Genomic DNA, 21,796 nt, shown 5'->3' on the forward strand with positions numbered 1-21,796 from the left:
GGAGGGAAGGGAGGAAGCAGGGCTGGGCAGAGGGAGCAGCTGAGCCGTGATATGGTCTCGAGGGAGGTCTCAGCACACCCTGCAGGGAGTTCCAAAGATGGGATAACCCTTCGGAACTGCCCCCAGCGGGGCGAGAGGGCCGGGGCTTTACAGCTGTGCCAGTTACTGGATGCCCAGGGAGGGGGCAGAACCTCGGGCAAGGGGACTCCCGTCAGCTGAGGCAGGCCCAAAAAGGTACAGACAGCTCAGAGCTGTGCAGGCAGCCTTGCCAGCCGCTGGGGGCGAAAGTCCTTCATTCTTGAAGGGGAATCTGAGCAGAGAGCATCTTAGGAACGTGTAATAACCTCTCTGTGCCTCCGTGTCCTTATCTGCCAAATGGGTTCAAAAGACCAATTTCATAAGTTTGGTTGAGGATGAAGTGAGATGATAAATATTAAGCACCCAAAGTAAGCTTGGTGTGTAGTAGATGCTCAACTAATGTTAGCTGGCATCATTATTTTTATTTACAAGGCAACAGAGGGAGGCGGTGGAGGATGAAGTTGAGTCGGACTCTGAAGTTCAACCACCTGGGGGAGTCCTGGTTCCCCTAGAAACCGGCTTTGTGTCCTCACTTTACTTCTCAGCTTCATTTCCCTCTGAGATAACATGTGGATAATAACAAGACCTGCCTCACAGGTGAGTTGGGAAGATTAAATGGCATCGTAACACTGTCTGGCACCAGTAAACTCTGGATAAATATTAGCTACTGCTACCACGATGATTATAATTTTCCCCACTGCAATTTACTGGGATTACCTTGGGGTGGTAATGCAGTATGTATTACATATGTATTACTTACACACGGCGCACCTGGGCTGCTGGGTTTTTTTGTTTGGTTGGTTGGTTTTGAGACAGAGTTTCCCTCTTGTTGCCCAGGCTAGAGTGCAATGACATGATCTCGGCTCACTGCATCCTCTGCCTCCCAGGTTCAAGCCACTCTCCTGCCTCAGCCTCCTAAGTTGCTGGGATTACAAATGTGTGCTGTCATGCCCATCTAATTTTGTATTTTTAGTAGAGACAAGGTGTAAGTGATTCTCCTGTGTCAGCCTCCTGATTAGCTGGGGTTACAGGCATGCACCACCATGCCCTTGCAAATTTTGTATTTTTTGTAGAGACGGGGTTTCTCCAAGTCGGTCAGGCTGGTCTCAAACTCCCAACCTCAGGTGATCAGCCTGCCTTGGCCCCCCAAAGTGCTGGGATTACAGGCATGAGCCACCTCGCCCGCCCCCCTCTAGAATTTTTTAAGGTCTAAACCCATGCTCTTAACAGTTCTGCTATTCTGACTCCTAATATGTGATTTAAACACACACACAGGAGATACTGTCAATGATAGACAAGAAATAGAACAATGTCATCCTTTTGCTCCCATGGTCTCCTGTTCAAACCCATCACAGCACTCACTCATCTGTATCTGTCCGCTGCTACAATCAGCCACCTGGGTGCCCCCACCTAGATGTAAGCACCTTGAGGGCAGGAGCTGGGCCTTGCTTGTCTTTGTTTCCTCCACAGGGCCATGTGCTTCACCCAGCACACAGTACTCAACAAATGTATGTTTCATGAATGAATGAATATTATCTTATCCCCTCCTGGACAGTGTCCTACTTGATTGGGGGATGGTATCTGTCTCATTCACATTTACCGTCCATGTACTTTAAATCATACCTGGCATACAGTAGGTGCACAAAAAATGCTTGGGAAAGGTATAAATGAGTGAATAACTGAATGAGGGGGTGTCTTATCCCTGCTACCAGATTGTGAGTGTCTTAGAGCAACAGTCCCCAGCCTTTTTGACACCAGAGACTGGTTTCAAGGAAGACCATTGTTCCACGGACCTGGCACAGGTAGTGTTCAGGATGAATCTGTTCCACCTCAGATCATCAAGCATTAGATTCTTAGAAGGAGCGTGCAACCCAGATTCTTCACATGCACAGTTCACGACAGGGTTTGAGCTTCTATGAGAATCTAATGCCACCGCAACTCAACCTCTCTGCACTTAGATTTCTTCGCCTACAGATGGGACTGTCCAGTATCTACCTGGAAGAGCCACGTCAGTAGCAAAGGACAGCCCATGTGGCTTAGAATTCATAAAACACAGAATCAGAGGCAGAGGTCAGGCGGTGATGCTTGCTTGCCCACTGCTCACCTCCTGCTGTGTAGCCAGGTTCCTAACAGGCTACAGATGGGTACTGGCCCACGGCCTGGCGGTTGGAGACCCCTGCCTTAGAGGGGAGGACAATGACTTGCCCCTCTCTGCATCGCCCTGTAGTGCCTGGCAGGCTGCTGGGCTCTCCGTAATTGTTCCCCTGAAGAAGCATGACCTTCCCTCTGTGAGAAAGAAGAACGCACCTGTGCTCAGGTTCAGAAAATAGCTGGGACAGGGAGATGCCACAGAGGGCGGCATAGGCAAAGCGGTTGGCCTCAGTCAGCTCCCGGCCTGTGGGTAGGTATGGCTCTCCCTCTGCAGTGGACTCAGCTACCGGGGGATACTGAGGCAGCCTCTGACATGGCCTGTTCCGTGTGGCCATTGCAGCCCCTGCAGGAGGAAAATCTCAGTGAGAAATGCTTCCGGAGGTAGGCAAAGGTTACTTAAGCACGACATAGAACTTACAAACTGTAAAAGGTTGATAAAGTGGGCATCATTAAAATGAAGAACTTCTTTTCATCACCTTTAAGAGAGTGAAAACACATTAGAAACCAGGATGGTGGGAGGGATCTTCAGTATGTCTCTCCACAGAGGTTTCTATACACAGTATAGCAACAACTCTAATGAAGTCATTAAGAAAAAGAAATGGGGCAGACGCAGTGGCTCACGCCTGCAATCCTAGCACTTGGGAGGCCGAGGTGGGTGGATCACAAGGTCAAGAGATCGACACCATCCTGGCCAACATGATGAAATCCTGTCTCTACTAAAATACACAAATTAGCTGGGTGTGGTGGCGTGCACCTATAGTCCCAGCTACTCAGGAGGCTGAGGCAGGAGAATCACTCGAACCCGGGAGGTGGAGGTTGCAGTGAGTCGAGATCATGCCACTGTACTCCAGCCTGGGTGACAGAGCAAGACTCCATCTAAAAAAGAAAAAGAAAAAGAAAAACAAGCATATGTAAAAAAGGGCAAAAGACTTGAAGAGATACTTCATAAAAGGTAGTCCTCAGGCCCGGCATGGCGGCTGACACCTCTAATCCCAGTGCTTTTATACGCTGAGGTAGAAGGGTTGAGTGAGCCCAGGAGTTCAAGATCAGCCAGGGTAACATAGTGAGATTCCATCTCTACAGAAAAATAAAATAAAAGAATGAGCTGGGCATGGTGGCACATGCCTGTAGTTCCAGCGACTTAGGAGGGTAAGGTGAGAGGATCACTTGAGCTAAGGAGTTTGAAGCTGCAATGAGCTATGATCATTGCACTCCAGTCTGGGCTACAGAAGGGCTACAGAATGAAACCCTGTATCTAAAAAAAAAAAAAAAGATAGCCCAATAGCCAGCAAGTATGAAAAGATGTTCCAACATTATTAGTCATCAGAGAAATGGAAATTAAAATCCTAATGAGACACTACCACTCACCTATCAGAATAGCTAAAACTAAAAAGAAAATGGTTTGACAACATCCACTAAAGCTAAACGTCTGTCTTCCTTATGCTTTGGCAATTCCACTCCTGAGAAATGAGGACTTATGTCACCAAAAGACACATGCATGAGTGCTCACAGCAACTTCATTCACAGTAGTCCTAAACTGGCAACAACCCACAGGTCTATCACAGTAGAATGCGTAAATGGTCATATTCACACTGTGAAACATCACACAGCAATGAAAAAAGAATGAACTACGGCAAACCACAACAACGTGGATGAATCTCAGACAAAGTGATACACAGAAAGCCATTCACAAGAGAGTACCTACCACGGGATTCCCTTTATGTGAAACTGAAGAAGGGTGATGGAAGTCAGACGAGGGGTTACACGTGGGAGGGAGTATTAGCTCAGAGGGGTGCGAAGGTTTCTGGGTGAAGGAGACATTCTCTATCTTGACCTGGGTGGTCGTTATATGGGTCTAAATATATTTTAAAATTCCCTGAGCTGTATAGTTAAGATTTATGCACTTTGTGCACGGTATACCTCAAAGGAAGGAAGGAAGAAGGAAAAAACAGAGGAAAGTATCCCTCTGTTCTCCCTCCATCTTTTCCTTCCTTCCCAGGGGGAGAAGAGAAAGGGAGGAGAAAAGGAGGAAGAGGAGGGAAGAGAGGAGGAGAGAGGGGACAAGCTGAGCAGGCATCCAAGAAGCGGAAAGATCCCTGGGAGCCACCAGAAAGGGTACCGGGAAGGGTGCCAGCCTCAACTACCGGGCATCAAGGATATGAATGCAGGCTTAGGACCAGACAGACCCAGGTGTGAAAACAAGCACCGCCACTTAGTAGATATGGGACCCTGGGCAACTTAAACTCTCTGTACTTAGATTTCTTCACCTACAGATGGGACCATCCTGTATCTACCCAGAAGAGTTGCGTCAGTAGCAAAAGACACAGCCCGTGTGGCTTAGTATTCATAAAGTGCTTAGAACGGAGCCTGGCGCAGGGTTCATGCTATATAAACACTTGTTTAAAAAGTAAATGCATAAAACGATCAACAAACAAATAAATAAAATGTTTGGTACAATGCCTGGCATATAGCAAAGGTTTAATAATAACAAGACCTAACATTACGGAGGTATTACTGGGTGCGGGGCACTGGGGCTGCAATTTTAACGTGCATTGTCTCAGTGGACGCTATGAGGCAGGTAGGACTGGAATATTCAGTTTGCAAATCAGGACAGAGGCTCAGAGAAGTAACTGGGCTGCACTCACACAGCCACTCAATGGCAGGCAGACAGAGCCCAAAGGTAGAACTGCTGGCCACCGGCTCTGTTTTAAGTATTCATCACCTGGCCAGGAGCCTTCAAGTCTAAAAACTACACTTCATACTGTTCTTGGTTCCTAAGTTTGTTCCCATCTAGTTGAGCAACAAACATTTTGTTCTCAAAATATTACTTCTGTAGAGGCGTTCTTTAAAAGTCTGTCCACAACAAGTATTTCATTAGTTTTCAAAACAACCCTGAGGTAGTTAAAAGCAACAAACCAACACTTTTGCAATGTTTGCAAAGCATTTTCCAATCCATTTAATTCTTTTTTTTTTTTTTTTTGTATTTTTAGTAGAGATGAGGTTTCACCATTTTGGCCAGACTGGTCCTGAACTCATGACCTCAGGTGAACCATCCACCTTGGCCTTAATTCTTTTAATGTCAAAGTGCTGAGATTACAGGCATGAGCCACCACACCCAACCTTAATTCTTTCTCTTTCTTTTTTTTTTTGAGACAGTGTCTCAACTCACACTGTTGCCAGGCTGGAATGCAATGGCGTGATCTTGGCTCACTGCAGTCTCTGCCTCCCGGGTTCAAGCAATTCTCCTGCCTCAGCCTCCTGAGTAGCTGGGACTACAGGGGTGCAGCACTACATCTGGCTAACTTTTGTATTTTAGTAGAAACAGGGTTTCACCATGTTGGCCAGGATGGTCTCGATCTACTGATCTTGTGATCTGCTTGCCTTGGCCTCCTAAAGTGCTAGGATTACAGGTGTGAGTCACCATGCCCAGCCCTCAATCCATTTAATTCTTACAACTACCGTGTAAAGTAGGGCATGAACCATTATGAGTCCCTCTTACAACCAAGGAACGGGCTCAGAAAGGCCAACCAATTTCCCCAAAGTTACACCATAAATGATGAGATCCAAATCAGACGTTTGATTCCAAACCTGGAGCTCTTTCCTCTACACCAGCACAGGGATCTTCTTTCCTCTGTTTCAGATGGAGAAATGAAGGCCCAGAGAGGTTAAGTCACCTTGCCCAAAGTCACCCAGCAAGACTGTCCTCAGTGGTTGCTCCAGGAATCCACATTTGAGAATCGCAGCAAATTTCCCTGGCTCAGAGGGTCAGTGCAGAACGTGGTGATGGAGACAGGGGGAACAGCATAAACCACGAACCGAGGGCAGTGCCAAGGGAAGCACTAGTCTGATGTCAGCAGGTCAGAAATTTCCACTACATTCAATCAACTCCACGTGCCACCTGGAGGCTGTGTTAATTGCACCTATTGCACAGAAGAGCCCAAGGTAGTATTTTATTGGGCTGGTGTTTGGGGAGCCCCACACCAGTTCTTAGCTCAACAATAAACAGCCTTCTGATAAGAGAAGGGTGAGCTGGCCTGCTTCTAACCACAGGGTATGAAGATGTGTCTAAATGCTAAGCTCAGGCCAGGCACAGTGGCTCACGCCTGTAATCCTAGCACTTTGGGAGGCTGAGTTGGGTGGATCACTTGAGTTCGGGAATTTGAGACCAGTCTGGCCAACACAGTGAAACCCTGTCTTTATGAAAATACAAAAATTAGTGGCCAGGTACAGTGGCTCACACCTGTAATCCCAGCAGTTTGGAAGGACAAGGCAGGCGGATCACTTGAGGTCAGGAGTTCGACAACAGCCTGGCCAACATGGTGAAACCCTGTCTCTACCAAAAATACAAAAATTAGCTGAGTGTGGTGGTGTGTGCCTATAATCCCAGCTGCCCGGGAGGCTGAGGCAAGAGAATCAATCACCTGAATCTGCGAGATGGAGATTCTAGTGAGCTGAGATTGCGCCACTGCACTCCAGCCTAGGTAACAGAGCAAGACTGCATCTCAAAAACAAACAAACAAACAAACAAACAAAAAAGGCTAAACTCAGACCAAACTCATTCATTCATTCAACACAATTCCTCCTGATCCCCCACAGTGCATCTTCTATATAGTGGTCTCAGTGGCCTTTTTGTCACACAGACCAGTCACGTCACTAGCTTGCTTAACAGTCTGCAAAGGCCTCCCATTACATCAGGATAAATCCCAATCCTGGTATGATGGCCTAAGAAGGGCGTCCAATCTTTTGGCTTCCCTGGCCCACAGTGGAAGAAGAATTGGTTTGGGCCTTACATAAAATACACTAACACTAACGATAGTTGATGAGTTTAAAAAAAATTGCAAAAAAACCTCGTAAGGTTTTAAGAAAGTTTATGAATTTGTGTTGAGCCACATTCAAAGCCGTCCTGGGCCGTATGCAGCCCACAGGCCGAAGACTGCACAAACTTAAAAGTCCCGTGCAGTCCGGCGGCTGCCTGCCACTGAACTCCGTCTCATGTCCCCACAACGGTCTTGTTCACTCTACTATAGCCACACCGGCTGTCCTTCTGCTCGCTCCCTCCAGGCCTTTGCACCTGCCATTCTCCCTGCCAGGAACACCCTTCCCTGACCGTCACATCATTCTGGCCTCAGCCCAGAGGTGACCTCCTCGGAGAGATCTTCCCTGACCACCCGGGCTAAAGTATTATGTTGGTGCAAAAGTAATTGTGGTTTTTGCACTGTAATAGCAAGACCCACAATTACTTTTGTACTAGCCTATCTCATCTCTGCCTTCTATCCCAGCACCCTGTTCTATTTTTATCACACTCATTCTTATCTAAAATAATGGTTTTTTAACTTATTTGTTTACCCGTGTATACAAATAGTATAGAAACTTTCTGAGGCAGTTCCCTGGTTGTTTTTTCACTGTTGCATCCCCAGCTTTCTGGACAGGCCCTGGCTCACCGCAGGCATCCTGGAAATGCTTGCTGGATGAATGGAGAAGGGGCTAGGAGGTGGGAAGCCCTATTCTGGGCCTTGGGGCAGATCAGAGGACAAAAAGGACAAGTTCTCTGCTCTTAAGGGGCTTACATTCTGGTGCAAGACAGGCAATAATATGCCAATACATAATGACAAAGTGATCTAAATTGGTCAAGATCACAGAGCTAACAAGCGGTAGAACCAAGACACACTCAGGAGGTCTGGCTGCCGAATCCATGCCCTGGCAGCCCTCAACATCAAAGTAAGCATCCGTTCAGGAAGTGGTCAGGGGGAGGAAGAGTTAGGCAGGGTGAGGGGATATGAAGTGACGGGGTGAAGCGGGGCAGCCTACTATATGTGGATGAAAGGTGTCATTCCAGCAGAGGCCTGCAGAAGTCACAGGATGGGTGGAGAGGTATTCCTTAGAGGAAACAGTGTGGTAGTAGAGACGGACAAGTAATCAGACAGTGGTGGTGGGTGCGGTGGCTCACGCCTGTAATCCTAGAGCTTTTGGAGGCCAAGGCAGGAGGACTGCAGGAGCCTGGGCAACAAAGCGACCCCGTCTCTACAAAAATAATAAAAATTTAAAAATTAGCCAGGCATGGTGGAGCATGGCTGTGGTCCTAGCGACTCAAGAGGCTGAGATAGGAGGATCGCTTAAGCCCAGGAGTCTGAGGAAGTTGAGGCTGCAGTAAGCCATGATCACACTATTGCACTCCAGCCTGGTGACAGGGCAAGAAGATCCTGCCTCTCAAACAAAACAAAACAAAACAAAACAAAACAAAACCCCAGAAAACGCAGACGACAACAGCCCATGTGATAAACACTGGGATGGGGAAAGCATGAGAGACAGAGGGATCAACCCTGAACCCAGCACTGGCTCCCTGGAGAATGTGAGGGTACAGCTGAGACCTGAACAAGGAGTGAATCAGACAGGGGTGGGGTGGGCATGTCTTTGGCAAAGGGAACAGCACGTGTCAAGACCCAGAGGTGGCGGAGAAATGCTTCTGAAGAACCAAAAAGATGTTTGGTGCAGCTGGGACTTGGATAACGGGTGGGCATGAAGAAATGAGGGGGGAATGGAAGCTGCCAAGGGCTGCCCCCAGCATGGCCAAGTTCGTCTAGCTAAGGAGGTAGGCTTCCTTGTAAAGGCAATGGCCGTGCGGAAGGCCAAATGAGGGCGCATGGAACCTCTTGGTACTATATTTGCAACTTCCTGTGACCTTATAATTATTTTAAAATAAAAAGCTAAAAAAAAAAAATGACTAGTGGCTGGGTGCTGTGGCTCATGCCTATAATCCCAGCACCGTGGGAGGCCAAGGCAAGTGGATCACCTGAGGTCGGGAGTTCGAGACCACCCTGATCAACATGGAGAAACCCCCGTCTCTGTTAAAAATACAAAAAAAATTTAGCCAGGCGTGGTGGCGTATGCCTGTAATGCCAGCTACTTGGGAGGCTGAGGCAGGAGAATCGCTTGAACCCGGCAGGTGGAGGTTTCGATGAGCCAAGATCACGCCATTGCACTCCAGCCTGGGCAACGAGAGTAAAACTCTGTCTCAAAAAAAAAAAAAAAAAAAAAAAGAGTAGTGGAAAACCTCTATAGAATTTTTAAAATCTTTTCTTGAGGCGAAACTAAATTAAAAATTAATACTGACCTGTTAATGGGTTAATGAATCTAATAAACACATATTAGCCCTATTACAGTGGTGACTAAGACACATAAAGACCCTCCCCCCACCCACCCCCACCATTGAGGAGATTATAGACAAGGTAAACTCAGAAAGAAGACCATTTTAAACAATTACAAGGGGCTTCTGAAGGAAGAGAAACCTTTAATACTTACTCAGATTTCAAGAAACAACCGTGGGCCTCCCCTCTCTCTGTCTGAGACAGGCTGTTCAGGTTCTGGATGGTTCTTCAGAGAAATATGCAAATTGCCCTGCAGAAGCAAACCAGAAAAACCAGCCTGTGGGTCCACAGAGTGTGGGATCTGGGGGAAGCTACAGCAGAGGGAGCTGGCTGCTCAGCTGAAGCTCAGAGGAGCCTGGCACTACCCCTTCGCTCCCCTGGGTCCCTGCCCTGAGTGTTTTTCCACCTGGGATGTTCTTCTGAGCAGGGCAGTAGGGCAGGCAGCTACCATCGCTGAACACTCACATGCGCCCGGCACAGCCCCGCCACTTCCCATGGATTGTCTCATTTAATGCCCTTGTTCAACTCTTTGTACCCTGAGCTGTGGTCACTGCGTCCGGCTCCTCGGCAGGCACCCAGTCGCCTCCACTTCTGTACGTCTGTACCTGGTGCCCAACCACAGTGGGCGCTCAGGAAATGCCAGTTATGCGAACCGAGGAATGAACTAGCTTTTAGGCTTAAGCAAAAGCTAGATTTGCCGATTTTTCTCCTTAAAGGCACTCCTGTTCTCACATGCCAGCGGAGCATCAGATAGGTAAGGGAGATGGAGGAAGGGCCAAGCATCTGGAATTACCCAAAGGAGGTCTCAGGACCCAAAACCTGGGTGTCCCAAAGCTTCAGATAATTTGAGCCTCATCCTTAGTGCCATTTTATTTTTCTTTCTCTTTTTTTTTTGAGACAGTTTTGCTCTGTTGCCCAGGCTGGAGTGCAGTGATGCAATCTCAGCTCACTGCAACCTCTGCCTCCCAGGTTCAAGCGATTCTCGTGCCTCAGCCTCCCGAGCAGCTGGGATTACAGGCACGTACCACCATGCCTGGCTAATTGTTCGTATTTTTTAGTAGAAACAGGGTTTCGCCATGTGGCCCAGCTGGTCTCGAACTCCGGAGCTCAGGCAATCTGCCTGCTTCAGCCTCCCAAAGTGCTAGGATTACAGGCATGAGCCACTGTGCGCAGCCCTTAGTGCCATTTTCAATGCCAGTGAAAATAATATTTTTTTTACCTCTTTAAGCTTCAATAGAGTTTTATTAAGTTATCAGTGGGAATGCTCTTCTCCTAGATGATGCCTTCCTCCAGGGCATGAGAATGTACCTGTACTGTGTCTAAAAATGGAATATTCATACTATGAGTCTAATCATGTTAAAGCAATGTAGAGGAGAAAAATGACTGGAAGAACATCCTTGAAAATTATCTGAATTACCATTCAGAGATATCAGAGACTTTTCTGCATTTTCCCAAAACCTGCTGCCATAAATTTGCATTGCTTCTGAACTCTCTAGAAGGTTATTTTGTGCTTATCTCTTTCCGTAGAGAGGGTACTGTTAGGACACGCACCAGGATGCTGGCAGTGGCTAACTCCAGGTGGGCAGGAGCCCAGATTGGATTCTGCATGATTTTAATTTTTTCTTTATATATCTGTGTTTTATGAATTATTGACAATAAGTATTGATTTTGAGATTGGAAAAAATAATTTTTAAATTACAACACGCTGCACTGGAGCCAGCTCATACCAGTTAGTGACAATCAGTTCTGGGCTTCTCCTTCCAACCCTGTGTCCAGTGACACTGGTGGCCCGAAATTGGCATGTTAGGGATGTTTACATCACAGAAATTGGCAAATGCTACCAATCAGGGATAATTTTATTCTAGAGAGGTGGTAGACCAGCATTCCACCAAATATACAATATGACTCTAGTTATGTTTTTAAAACATGTTTCAGCTGGGTGCGGTGGCTCACACCTGTAATCCTAGCACTTTGGGAGGCTCATGCAGGTGGATCACCTGAGGTGAGGAGTTTGAGACCAGCCTGGCCAACATGGGGAAACCCCGTCTCTACTAAAAATACAAAAATTAGCTGGGCGTAGTGGTGCATGCTTCTAATCCCAGCTACTTGGGAGGCTGAGGCAGGAGAACTGCTTGAACCCAGGAGGCAGAGATTGCAGTGAGCTGAGATTGCACCACTGCACTCCAGCCTAGGCAACAGAGCGAGACTCTGTCTCAAAAAAAATAAAATAAAAATAAAAATAAAACATGTTTCACAGAACAAAAAGATCAGAAGGAAATATATCAAAATGTTTATGATCATTGTCTTTTGGTTGGTGGGGCTGATAGACTAGAGGTGATTGATTTTTGTTCTTTCTGTTTTTCTGTATTTTTGGCATCTCTGAGCTTATTGGTGCTTTTATAATATATATGTTAAAAAAAACTTTTAATTAGAAACAATTCTGCCTTTTGATCCTTACAAGGGGAGTGTTTTATCTCAGGAAGTCCTGGCCCAATGTGGCCCACCAGCCAAGCCAGTGGGGCTGAGTTCACACTTAAGTTCTATACATTTGACTAATAGGTCTTGTTGGTAAGAAAAGGAGGCGGGTACAGTGACTCACACCGGTAATCCAGCACTTTGGAAGGCTGAAGCAGGTGGATCTCTTGAGCCCAGGAGTTCGAGACCAGCCTGGGCAACATGGCAAAACCCCATCTCTAAAACAAATACAAAAATTAGCCAGGCGTGATGGTGAGCACCTGTATGTAGTCCCAGCTAGTCGGGAGGCCGAGGTGGGAGGATCACTTGAGCCCTGGGGGTTGAGGCTGCAATAAGCCGAGATCCTGCCACTGCACCACTCCAGCCTGGGTGACAATAGAATGAGACCCTGCCGAAAAAAAAAAAAAAAAAAGGAAAAAGAAAAAAAAGAGATTCCCTATTTAATAAATGATGCTGGGAGAACTGGCTAGCCATATGCAGAAAACTGAAACTGGACCCCTTCCTTACACCTTATAAAAAAATTAACTGAAGATGGATTAAAGACTTATAAGTAAAACCCAAAACTATAAAAACCCTAGAAGAAAATCTAGGCAACACCATTCAGGACATATGCATGGGCACAGACGTCATAACTAAATCACCAAAAGTAATTGCAACAAAAGTGAAAACTGACAAATGGGATCTGATTAAACTAAAGAGTTTCTGCACAGCAAAAGGAACTATCATAAGAGCAAACAGGCAATCTACGGAGTGGGAGAAAGACTTTGCAATCTATCTATCTGATAAAGGTCTATTATCAATACAAGGAACTTAAACGAATTTACACGAAAAAAAAACCAACCAACTCCATTAAGAAGTGGGCAAAGGACATGAACAGACACTTCTCCAAAGAAGACATTCATGTGGCCAAGAAACGTGGAAAAAAGCTCAACATCACTGATCATTAGAGAATGCAAATCAAAACCACAATGAGATACCATCTCACATGAGTCAGAATGGCGATTATTAAAAAGTCAGGAAACAACAGATGCTGGTGAGGCTGCAGAGAAAGAGGAATGCTTTTACACTGTTGGTGGGAATGTAAATTAGTTCAACCATTGTGGAAGATGGTGTGGCAATTCCTCAAAGATCTAGAACCAGAAATACCATCTGACCCAGCAATCTCATTACTGGGCATACACCCAAAGGAATGTAAATTATTCTATTACAAAGATACCTACATGTGTGTGTTCATTGCAGCACTACTCAAAATGGCAAAGACATGGAATCAACCCAAATGCCCATCAATGATAGACTGGATTAAAAAAAAGTGGTACATATACACTGTGGAATACTATGCAGCCATAAAAAGAAATGAGATCATGTCCTTTGCAGGGATATGGAGGAGCTAGGAGCCATTATCCTCAGCAAACTAATGCAGGAACAGAAAACCAAACACCACATGTTCTCATTTACCGGGGTTTCTGTTCCTGCATTAGTTGAACAATGAGGACACATGGACACTCGAAGGGGAACGACACACACTGGGGCCTGTCAGCGAGTGGTGTGTGGGAAGGGAGAACATGAGGAAAAACAGTGAATGCATGCTGGGCTCAGTACCTAGATGATGGGTTGCTAGGTGCAGCAAACCATCATGGCACGTGTTTACCTATGTAACAAAACTGCACGTCCTGTACATGTATCCCAGAACTTAAAATTACAATTTTAAAGAAAGAAAATAAAAAGAAATGGACAAGGGTTGGTGGGACAGACAGGGCAATTCCCAACTTCTCAGCTCTCCGTGACGCTGGAATGAGGGAGCCCATGGTTCCAACTCTATGGATTGTCCAATAGGACAGGACGGGCCCCAAACTATTCCAGCTGCACAAGTGTGGGGGCAGCTGTGGGGTGGGAGATGTGCCACCTGCTGTCCTGGTCCTTGGGGGCTTCTACCCCTTGATCTGATTTAGGATCAGGATCCAGTCCAAGGTAAAACTGGATCTCAAGTGCGTCTGAGAAGTTACACTGATTCCAAGAAAGTGCTGGATTCCTGTGACAGAAAAAACCCTTTCTGTCAGGACCAGCAATATTTCTGTACCCTGGGGTCACCTAAGATACACAAGGCTGCTCCAGCAGCACCCTGGGCTCAGGAGTCTCTGACAGAAGGAGGAGCTCCCAGCTCCTAAGGGTCTTGTCCTGGGTACTGTGAAGACACGAAATGATAAGGCTTGGCTGTGTCCCCACCCAAATCTCACCTTGAATTATAGCTCCCACAATTCCCACATGTTGTGGGAGGGACCTGGTGAGAGGTAACTGAATTGTGGGAGTGGGTCTTTCCTGTGTTGTTCTCGTGGTAGTGAATAAGTCTCATGAGACATGATGGTCTTATAAGGGGAAAACCCTTTTCACCTGGTTCTCACTTCTCTCTTGTCTGCCATCGTGAAAGACGTGCCTTTCACCTTCGTCATTGTGAGGCCTCCCCAATAACATGGAACTATGAGTCCAGTTTTCTTTATAAATTATCTATTCTCAGGTATGCCTTTATCAGCAGCATGAAAATAGAATAATACACCCAGGAACTCCAAGAAAGATCCAGAAGAGGATGAGCTCTCCAGGGAAACAACAGATACACAGCGAGAACAACAGGGCAAACCCATGCCTGCAGCTCAGCTGCACAGCCCAGACCCGGGATGGACAGGGGTCATTCTAGAGTGGGACCTCGTTTTGATGCCCTATGATTACGGCTTATATCTAGCCAGTCACATCATCTATCACCAAAGAAAACACTGACTGGGTCATTTTTGTCAGTAGCGGGGGTTGAGAGACATTCCATAAATATCTGACCTTAGCTCCACAAGCACCCACAGTGGGCACCCAGTGAATATTTGTTGACTGATGCCATAAACAATACCATTGGATTTCTTCTTGGAGAGATGAAAAATTCTTCAGAGTTTTTTTCACTTTAGTCAGCACCAAGGAGAAACTCAAATATGGTCAATACCGTAATCTTTGAAAATCCCTTAAATTGTCCTTAAAACTCCACGACCTGAGCCTTTAGAGGACCACATGTGATAATGAACTTTTGTTTTTCTTTACATGCAAGCCAGCTGTGGCCTTTTTATTCCCCTTGGAGCAGTCAGTGAAGCTCAAGGTCAAATATTTTTTTCTTTTTTTTTGAGACAGTCCCACTCTGTCGCCCAGGCTGGAGTGCAATGGTGTGATCTTGGCTCACTGCAACCTCCGCCTCCTGGGTTCAAGCAAATCTTCTGCCTCAGTCTTCACAATAGCCAAGAGTTGGAAGCAACCCAAATGCCCATCTACAGATGAATAGATTAACAAAATATGATATATATACACAGTGGAACATTATTCAGTCTTAAAAAAGGAAGAAAATTCTGACACGTTACAACATGAATGAACTTTGAGAAGTTATGAAATAAGGCAGTCACAAAAAGATAAATGCTGTACAATTCCACTTATGTGAGGTATGAGGAGTAGTCAAATTCATAGAGACAGAAAGTAGAATGAATGGTGGTTGCCAGGGGGCTGTGGGAAGGAGGAGCAGGGGAGGGAGGTCATTGCTTAATGGATGTGGAGTTTCTGATCTGCCAGTTGGAAAGTTCTGGAGATTTGTTGCACAATGATGTGAATATACTTGATATTACTGAACTACACACTTAAAATGGTTAAGATAATTAGTTTCATGTATGTGTATTTTATCACAATTTTTACATTAAAAAAATTAGGGCTGATGCAGCAGCTCACGCCTGTAATCCCAGCGCTTTGGGAGGCCGAGGCAGGTGGATCACCTGAGGTCAGGAGTTCGAGACCAGCCTGACCAACATGGCGAAACCCCGTCTCTACTAAAAATACAAAAATTAGCTGGGCATGGTGGCGGGCACCTGTACTCCCAGCTACTTGAGAGGCTGAGGCTGAAGAATCACTTAAACCCAGGAGGCAGAGGTTGCAGTGAGCCAAGATTGCACCACTGCACTCCAGCCTAGGTGACAAGAGCAAAACTCTGTCCCAAAAAGTAAATAAAAAATAAATTAAAAGTTAAAGAACATTAAAAATTTTTTTTTTTTAAATTTCAAACATTTAAAAATCATGCCAGACATGGTGGCTCATGCCTGTAATCCCAGCACTCCGGAGGCCGAGACGGGTAGATCACGAGGTCAGGAGTTTAAGACCAGGCTGGCCAACATAGTGAAAACCCATCTCTACTAAAAACACAAAAAAATTAGCCAGGCATGGTGGTGGGCACCTGTAATCCCAGCTACTGGGGAGGCTGAGGCAGAAGAATCACTTGAACCTGGGAGGTGGAGGTTGCAGTGTGCTGAGATTGCGCCACTCCAGCCTGGGTGACAGTACAAGACTCCGTCTCAAAAAAAAAAAAACAACAAAAAAATCACAATAGTAAATACTTGGCACATGTTAGCCACGTGTCTCCCCTTTCCAAACATCATCTCATTTTCTCTCAACAATCCTACAAGGTGGGTGCTATTACCACCCCTCCACAGATGGAGACACAGAGGCCCTGAGAATTGAAGGTCAAGGTCACTGGACAAGGAATGTATTTGAACTTGTGCCTGGGTCTTAGCCCACAGGCAGTCACCTTCACGATGATGCTATTCCACTTCTCTTTGGTCTGGTTTGCACCCTGGGGTGGCCAAAGATTTCCAACACAACTTGAAAACCAGCAAATTAGATGAATCTGACAGCTCGCATCTATGCACAGGCTCACATCCCACTTGTGAGCCCCAAGCAGCTGTGGACAAGCCTAACCTGCCTTTCCCAGTTGGTTTTCTTTCACTGCCTGCTTCCAGCTCACCCTCAGCTAAACTGCACTCACCTGCTTCCAGCCCACCCTGGGATCCCACCTCAGGCAGGCCTCAGCTCAGGCTGTTCTCTCGATCTGTGCCTCCCTGTCCAAATGGTGCCCTTTTCCAAAAGCACACTTTAATAATAAAATCAGCTTAGATTTTCTGGGGCCTACTTCCATGATCGCATTTCAGCTTCCCAACAACTTTATGAAGAGGAGACGATCACTGTTCCCATTTTACAGATGAGAAAACTGAGACCCACAGAAGCAAAGGTCACACAGCTGGCAAGTCCTAGGATGCTCCTTCCAGGCCTATGTGACCTCAAACTCCAAGTCCTTCTCCACTTTACTAAGGTGGGGTGTCAGGGGTTGCCATGTGCTTTCCTAGATTTGTCCAGCGAATGTGAGACCTGCCACCTCTGAAGCCCCATAGACTTCATCTGGGCCCCTCCACCTCTTCTTGGACATAATGGCCAGTTACCAATGTGTCTGTCTCCCTGACCAGGAGGGTCAGGGTGAGACTGGATGAAGCCCAGGGCACCAGGGCTTCTCAATTAATATTTTGGTTATTCATTCCAATTTAAAACGGCCAGCCCGTCCACTCCCGCCTCCAACCCGACCCGTTGTGATTTTTACCAAATTGATCACCACCTGAAAATGTATTATAGGTTTATTTATGGTCTGTCTCCCTTACTAGAGGAAGCACCATGAACATAGTGGCTTCTGGGTCATGTTCCCTGAGGTATCCTAGGACAGCACCTGGCAGAGCAGGGGCTCACTCCCTGTGTGCTGAATAAAACAACCCACAACTGAGAAATGACTTCAGCAGATTTTTTTGAAGGATAAAAAAGTGAGGTCCCCAATGTGCTCAAGACGTCCTCCCTACAGGGGGGTCATTCCTGAGCACCTACTAAGCAAACTTAGCTCTGGTACTGGAGGTCACAGGGGTTATAGTCAGGGTGGTGTACAGGGTACAGGCAGGAATGAATCCCAGCAATGAGTGTATAATTCCACCCTGAACTTAACCTCTGACATACCAGTAGAAGTCTTGTGGCCTGGGGCATTTGGAATAAAAGCCTGAGTAGGGCTAAAATTTGAAGAATGAGGCTGGGCATGGTGGCTCATACCTCTAATCCCAGCACTTTGGGAGGTCAAGGTGGGTGGATCATGAGGCCAGGAATCTGAGACCAGCCTGACCAACATGGTGAAACCCTGTCTCTACTAAAAATAAAAAATTAGCCAGGCATGGTGGCACACACATCCGTAATCCCAGCTATTTAGAAGGCTGAGGCAGGAGAATCACTTGAACCCAGAGGGAGAAGTTACAGTGAACCAAGATCGCACTGTTGCACTCCAGCCTGGGCAACAGAGAGAGCAAGACTCAGTCTCAAAAAAAAAAAAAAAAAAAAGGCTGGGTGCGGTGGCTCTTGCTTGCAATCCAGCACTTTGGGAGGCCGAGGTGGGTAGATCACTTGAGGCCAGGAGTTTGAGACCAACCTAGCCAACATGGTAAAAGTCTGTCTCTACTAAAAATATACAAAATTAGCCGGGCATGGTGGCAGGCACCTGTAATCCCAGCTACTCAGGAGAATGAGGCAGGAGAATCACTTGAACCCAAGAGGCGGAGGTTGCAGTGCGTGGAGATCACGCCATTGCATTCCAGCCTGGGCAACAAGAGTGAGACTCAGTCTCAAAAAAAAAAAAAAAAAAATTTGAAGAGTGAGAAGATGTTGCCTGGGAAAAGGGAGGCAAGGGGTCAGGGTGGACTGGAAGAGCAGGTGCAAAGTTCCCAAGGAGGGAGCATGGGGTGCCTGGGTACAGAGGGCTGTTGATAAGTGGTCACAGATACAGCTGGAGGTGTCAGCCAGGGGACAGGGGTGCACACAGCCTTCTGGTCCACGTAAAAAAAAGTTTGCTCTTTTCCCTAAGAAAATGGGAAGCCAGAGCATGGTTTTAGGCAGAGGGTGGTACGATGATCTCAGAGCAGCTTGAAGCAGAGGTTGGCTAAGTGGAAAAGGGACTGGATTCCACTCTCACCCCTTCTGCCTGCTGTCACACATTCCAGAGAGCCAGTTCCCCACCCCTCATCAGCCGTCCCAGTTTATAATGTACAACACTGTTTATAAAACACACAGGCCAAAAGAGAACACAGTGAGAAGCCACCCACTGACACTTCTCAGGTCCCACATTAGCCAGCCCGGGTGGCTGATCCAGCCTTTGCAGCCCAGTGGCACCAGAGTAGCGAGAGATGGTTTGAGCCTTATGAGGAATTCTCCAGATTCCAGCCTTTACGGGAGCTACACGCTGAGCTATGACAACCTAATCAGTCAGCTGTACCTGTCCAACTCCTCCTTGGGCCTTAGGCCTAAAAGTATAGTCTCCCAAAAAGTATAAAGTGTCAGACACTGCAATGGGCCTCTTATGGCTTCAGCTCCTTTAGTTCTCACGACAACCTTGGCGATGGGTATATTACAAATGAATACACAGAGGCACAGAGTGGTCATTTAACTTGCCTGATCACTCAGTTACAAAGCTGCAACGCTAGCACCTGAGCCCATCTCTATCTGACACTGCACACGAGGCTGCAGGGGTCAGAAAAACGGAAATGCTGACGGTGACACGAGCATCCCAGTGGTGCTGGGCAGGGAGCCTTAGCCTCCTGGCCTGGAGCCCAGCCACTTCCATCTCTGCCTCTTACATTTCTTTATTAGGAATCATAATAGTAATTATCAACAGAGTCACCAGACCTCTAAATAAACACACCCTTGCTTATGCTTGATTAGGTAAGGCCTCAGACGTAGCTCACATCATTTATGAAGCGGCTTCATCCACACTATGACAGTATGGTCCCCATGTTGTGTGATAGAGAGACAGAGGCCCAGAGAGGTAGAGTGACATACCCAAGGTCACACAGCAAGGCAGTGGCAGTACCAGTTTTCCAGCCCAGGTCTCCAGGTTCTGCAGTTAAAGGAATGCTTTGGAACACTCATTACCCGCCTACCCCTGCCCCCCAAATCCTTGGCGGTGGGAAAGCTCAGGCTGGCAGAAGCATTTTCAAGGAGGCCCATGGCCCAAAGGGCTTGAGGCCACTCTAATACCGCTCTCTTCTGCTGTCTTCACGCACTTCACAGTTGGGGAGACACCAGTGGTCTCCCCTGTGCCCAGCCCTCCCTCCCCAGGCTGAAGGGGAGTGTACTTCCTGAGGGCAGGGCTCATTTTGTTCACTGCTGTATCCTCAATGCCTAAAGAATGCACACAGTAGGTGCTCAGCAAATATTTGGTGAATGAACCGATGCATGTTCCCAAAGCTTAAAATGGAGTTTCATATTTTCTGCAATGAAATTAACACTGACTCAGGAAAAAGAGGGCTCCTGAGCTGACTCCGACTTCGAGTTAGATAGTACTCTGGGATTCTGGCCTGGCCCTGCTCCTAACTCCCTGTGCGACCCCAGGGAAGGGCTGGGCTGGTCAGGGCAAAGGCACTGTGGAGGCCAACTCTGTGCCAAGAACTGCGGCAGGCTCTCCAGGCAGGTAGCCCAGGTTTTTTATCTCTTGCTTCCTAGTTGTGTGGTCTTGGGGAAGTTACTTCACCTCGCTGAGCCTCAGTTTACCCAGTTGTAAAATCCACTCAAAAGTCAGCAGCCATAATTCTTCCCTCCTGTAACTTCAGGGAGAAGACATGGCCTCCTTGTAACATGAGGGGCCTGAGATTTTCTCCAGAGGCTCTCCAAGCCCCCCTGGAATTCTCTGTTTGAGAGTCTGCGGGGAGACGGCGTGGGGGTGGGGCGGGAAAGGGGTCCTGGAGGCCTTCCTGACGGGGGCGTGGAGGGGCCACGTGGGGCAAGGGGAAGGGCAGCGACCCCTTGTGACCTTGGGCAAGCCCCCTTCCTCTCTGACCCTGACCAGCGTCCCCCTTCGTCAAGGGAGCGGCTGGGTGACCTCTAACAACTCGGAGGAGCCGGGGGCCTGGGTCCCCCGAGTGGTCCGCCCGGCCTCAGTTTCCCCGATCGCCGCCCCACAAGATTTCTAAAGGCACTTCCGGCTCTGAAAACAACCGCTAGCAGGCGGCCTGGGCTCCTGGCAGGCAGCGCGGGGAAGCGCCCGCTGCTTCCTGGTGGGTCCGGTGCCCGGGGCGGAGGGCGGGGCGCGGGGCAAAGGGCCACGGGGCCGGCCCAGGCTCCGGGTGCCCCGCGTGGGGCCGGCGGGGAGTGGCCCGGCAGGGTGTGCGCCTCCGCGGCCTGGCGGCCCCGGGGCCCCCTTACCTGGAGGCGGCGGCAGCAGCGGCGGCGACGAAGGCGAAGACAGAGGCGGCGAAACCGGCTCGGGCTCCTCCTGCCCGGCCCCTCCCCTCCCCTCCCCTCCCCGCCGCGTCCGGGTCCCGGCCGGTCCCGCCGCCTGCCCTGAGCGCGCCTGGTGGCCGCCGGCCGGGCGGAGCACTCGGGAGCGCGGCGCGGGGGCGCGGGGCCTTCCGCGCTCGGACTCGCGAGCTGCAGGTCCCGACCCGGCCCCTCCAGCCTCCGCCACCCACCGCGACAGGGGCGCTGGCCTCTGCAGGTGACCGGCGGCGCCACCTGTGTGTGTGGCTCCGTTCACCCTCCAGGAAGCAGCGAGGCGGCGCGGCGGAGGGGGGCCCTGCATGCAGGCTGCTACTTGGCAGAAACTGCCCACCAAGGACTCGGCCCGAGAGTGGCGTGCCCTAAAGCCACGGGGATGGAAGTCTTCAAAAATGTCCAATGTTAACAAAGAACCAGCCACAGGAACTCCCTTCCCGCGCGTATATGCAGCACTTTTAGTTTGCAAAGTGTTCAGATATCCAAGTTCTTCCTGATTCTTCTTTCATTTTCCCTAACCCTAAGTTTGGCCCTGTCTCAGGGCCTCCGGAGGCTCCCGCGCCTGGGACTCTGCCTTCAGACCTCCCTTTTCCCCAGTCCATTTCCCGCTTTCCATTCTGGTCTCCTCCCGGGATGGCGTCTGAGAGTCTCCCCTGACCACCCAGCACAGTCATTGAACATATTTACTGAGCACCTACTATGCGCCAGTTACTGTTCTAAGGGCTGTGGGATCATGCACCAGGCTTCCAGTCCTGTTCTATTTTAATCATAGCCGTTTATCACTCTGAAATTATTTTGTTCATTTTTCTGTTTGC

At 48.2% G+C, this 21,796-nt stretch overlaps 1 protein-coding gene across 7 annotated transcripts in view; it reads right to left on the reverse strand.

The window, feature by feature from the left end:
• TMCO4 (transmembrane and coiled-coil domains 4) overlaps positions 1 to 21,125 on the reverse strand; it is a 116,030-nt gene extending 94,905 nt beyond the window's left edge. For 2 of the 7 annotated variants that reach the window (XM_074380175.1, XM_039474434.2), the window contains exons 1-3: positions 20,913 to 21,123; positions 9,529 to 9,624; positions 2,386 to 2,572 (exon numbers count right to left, since the gene is read on the reverse strand). In XM_074380175.1, coding sequence (XP_074236276.1) covers positions 2,386 to 2,564 — 179 coding nt within the window. In that variant the 5' untranslated portion in view covers positions 2,565 to 2,572; positions 9,529 to 9,624; positions 20,913 to 21,123. Of the gene's footprint in view, positions 1 to 2,385; positions 2,573 to 5,817; positions 6,150 to 9,528; positions 9,625 to 20,912 lie in introns of those variants that run through there. The other 5 variants (XM_074380172.1, XM_039474432.2, XM_074380176.1 and 2 more) reach the window with 5 other exon arrangements.
• Positions 21,126 to 21,796: the final 671 nt, after the last annotated feature.

The sequence above is a fragment of the Saimiri boliviensis genome, chromosome 11 (assembly GCF_048565385.1).
Source record: "Saimiri boliviensis isolate mSaiBol1 chromosome 11, mSaiBol1.pri, whole genome shotgun sequence".
Taxonomy (NCBI): Eukaryota; Metazoa; Chordata; class Mammalia; order Primates; family Cebidae; genus Saimiri; species Saimiri boliviensis.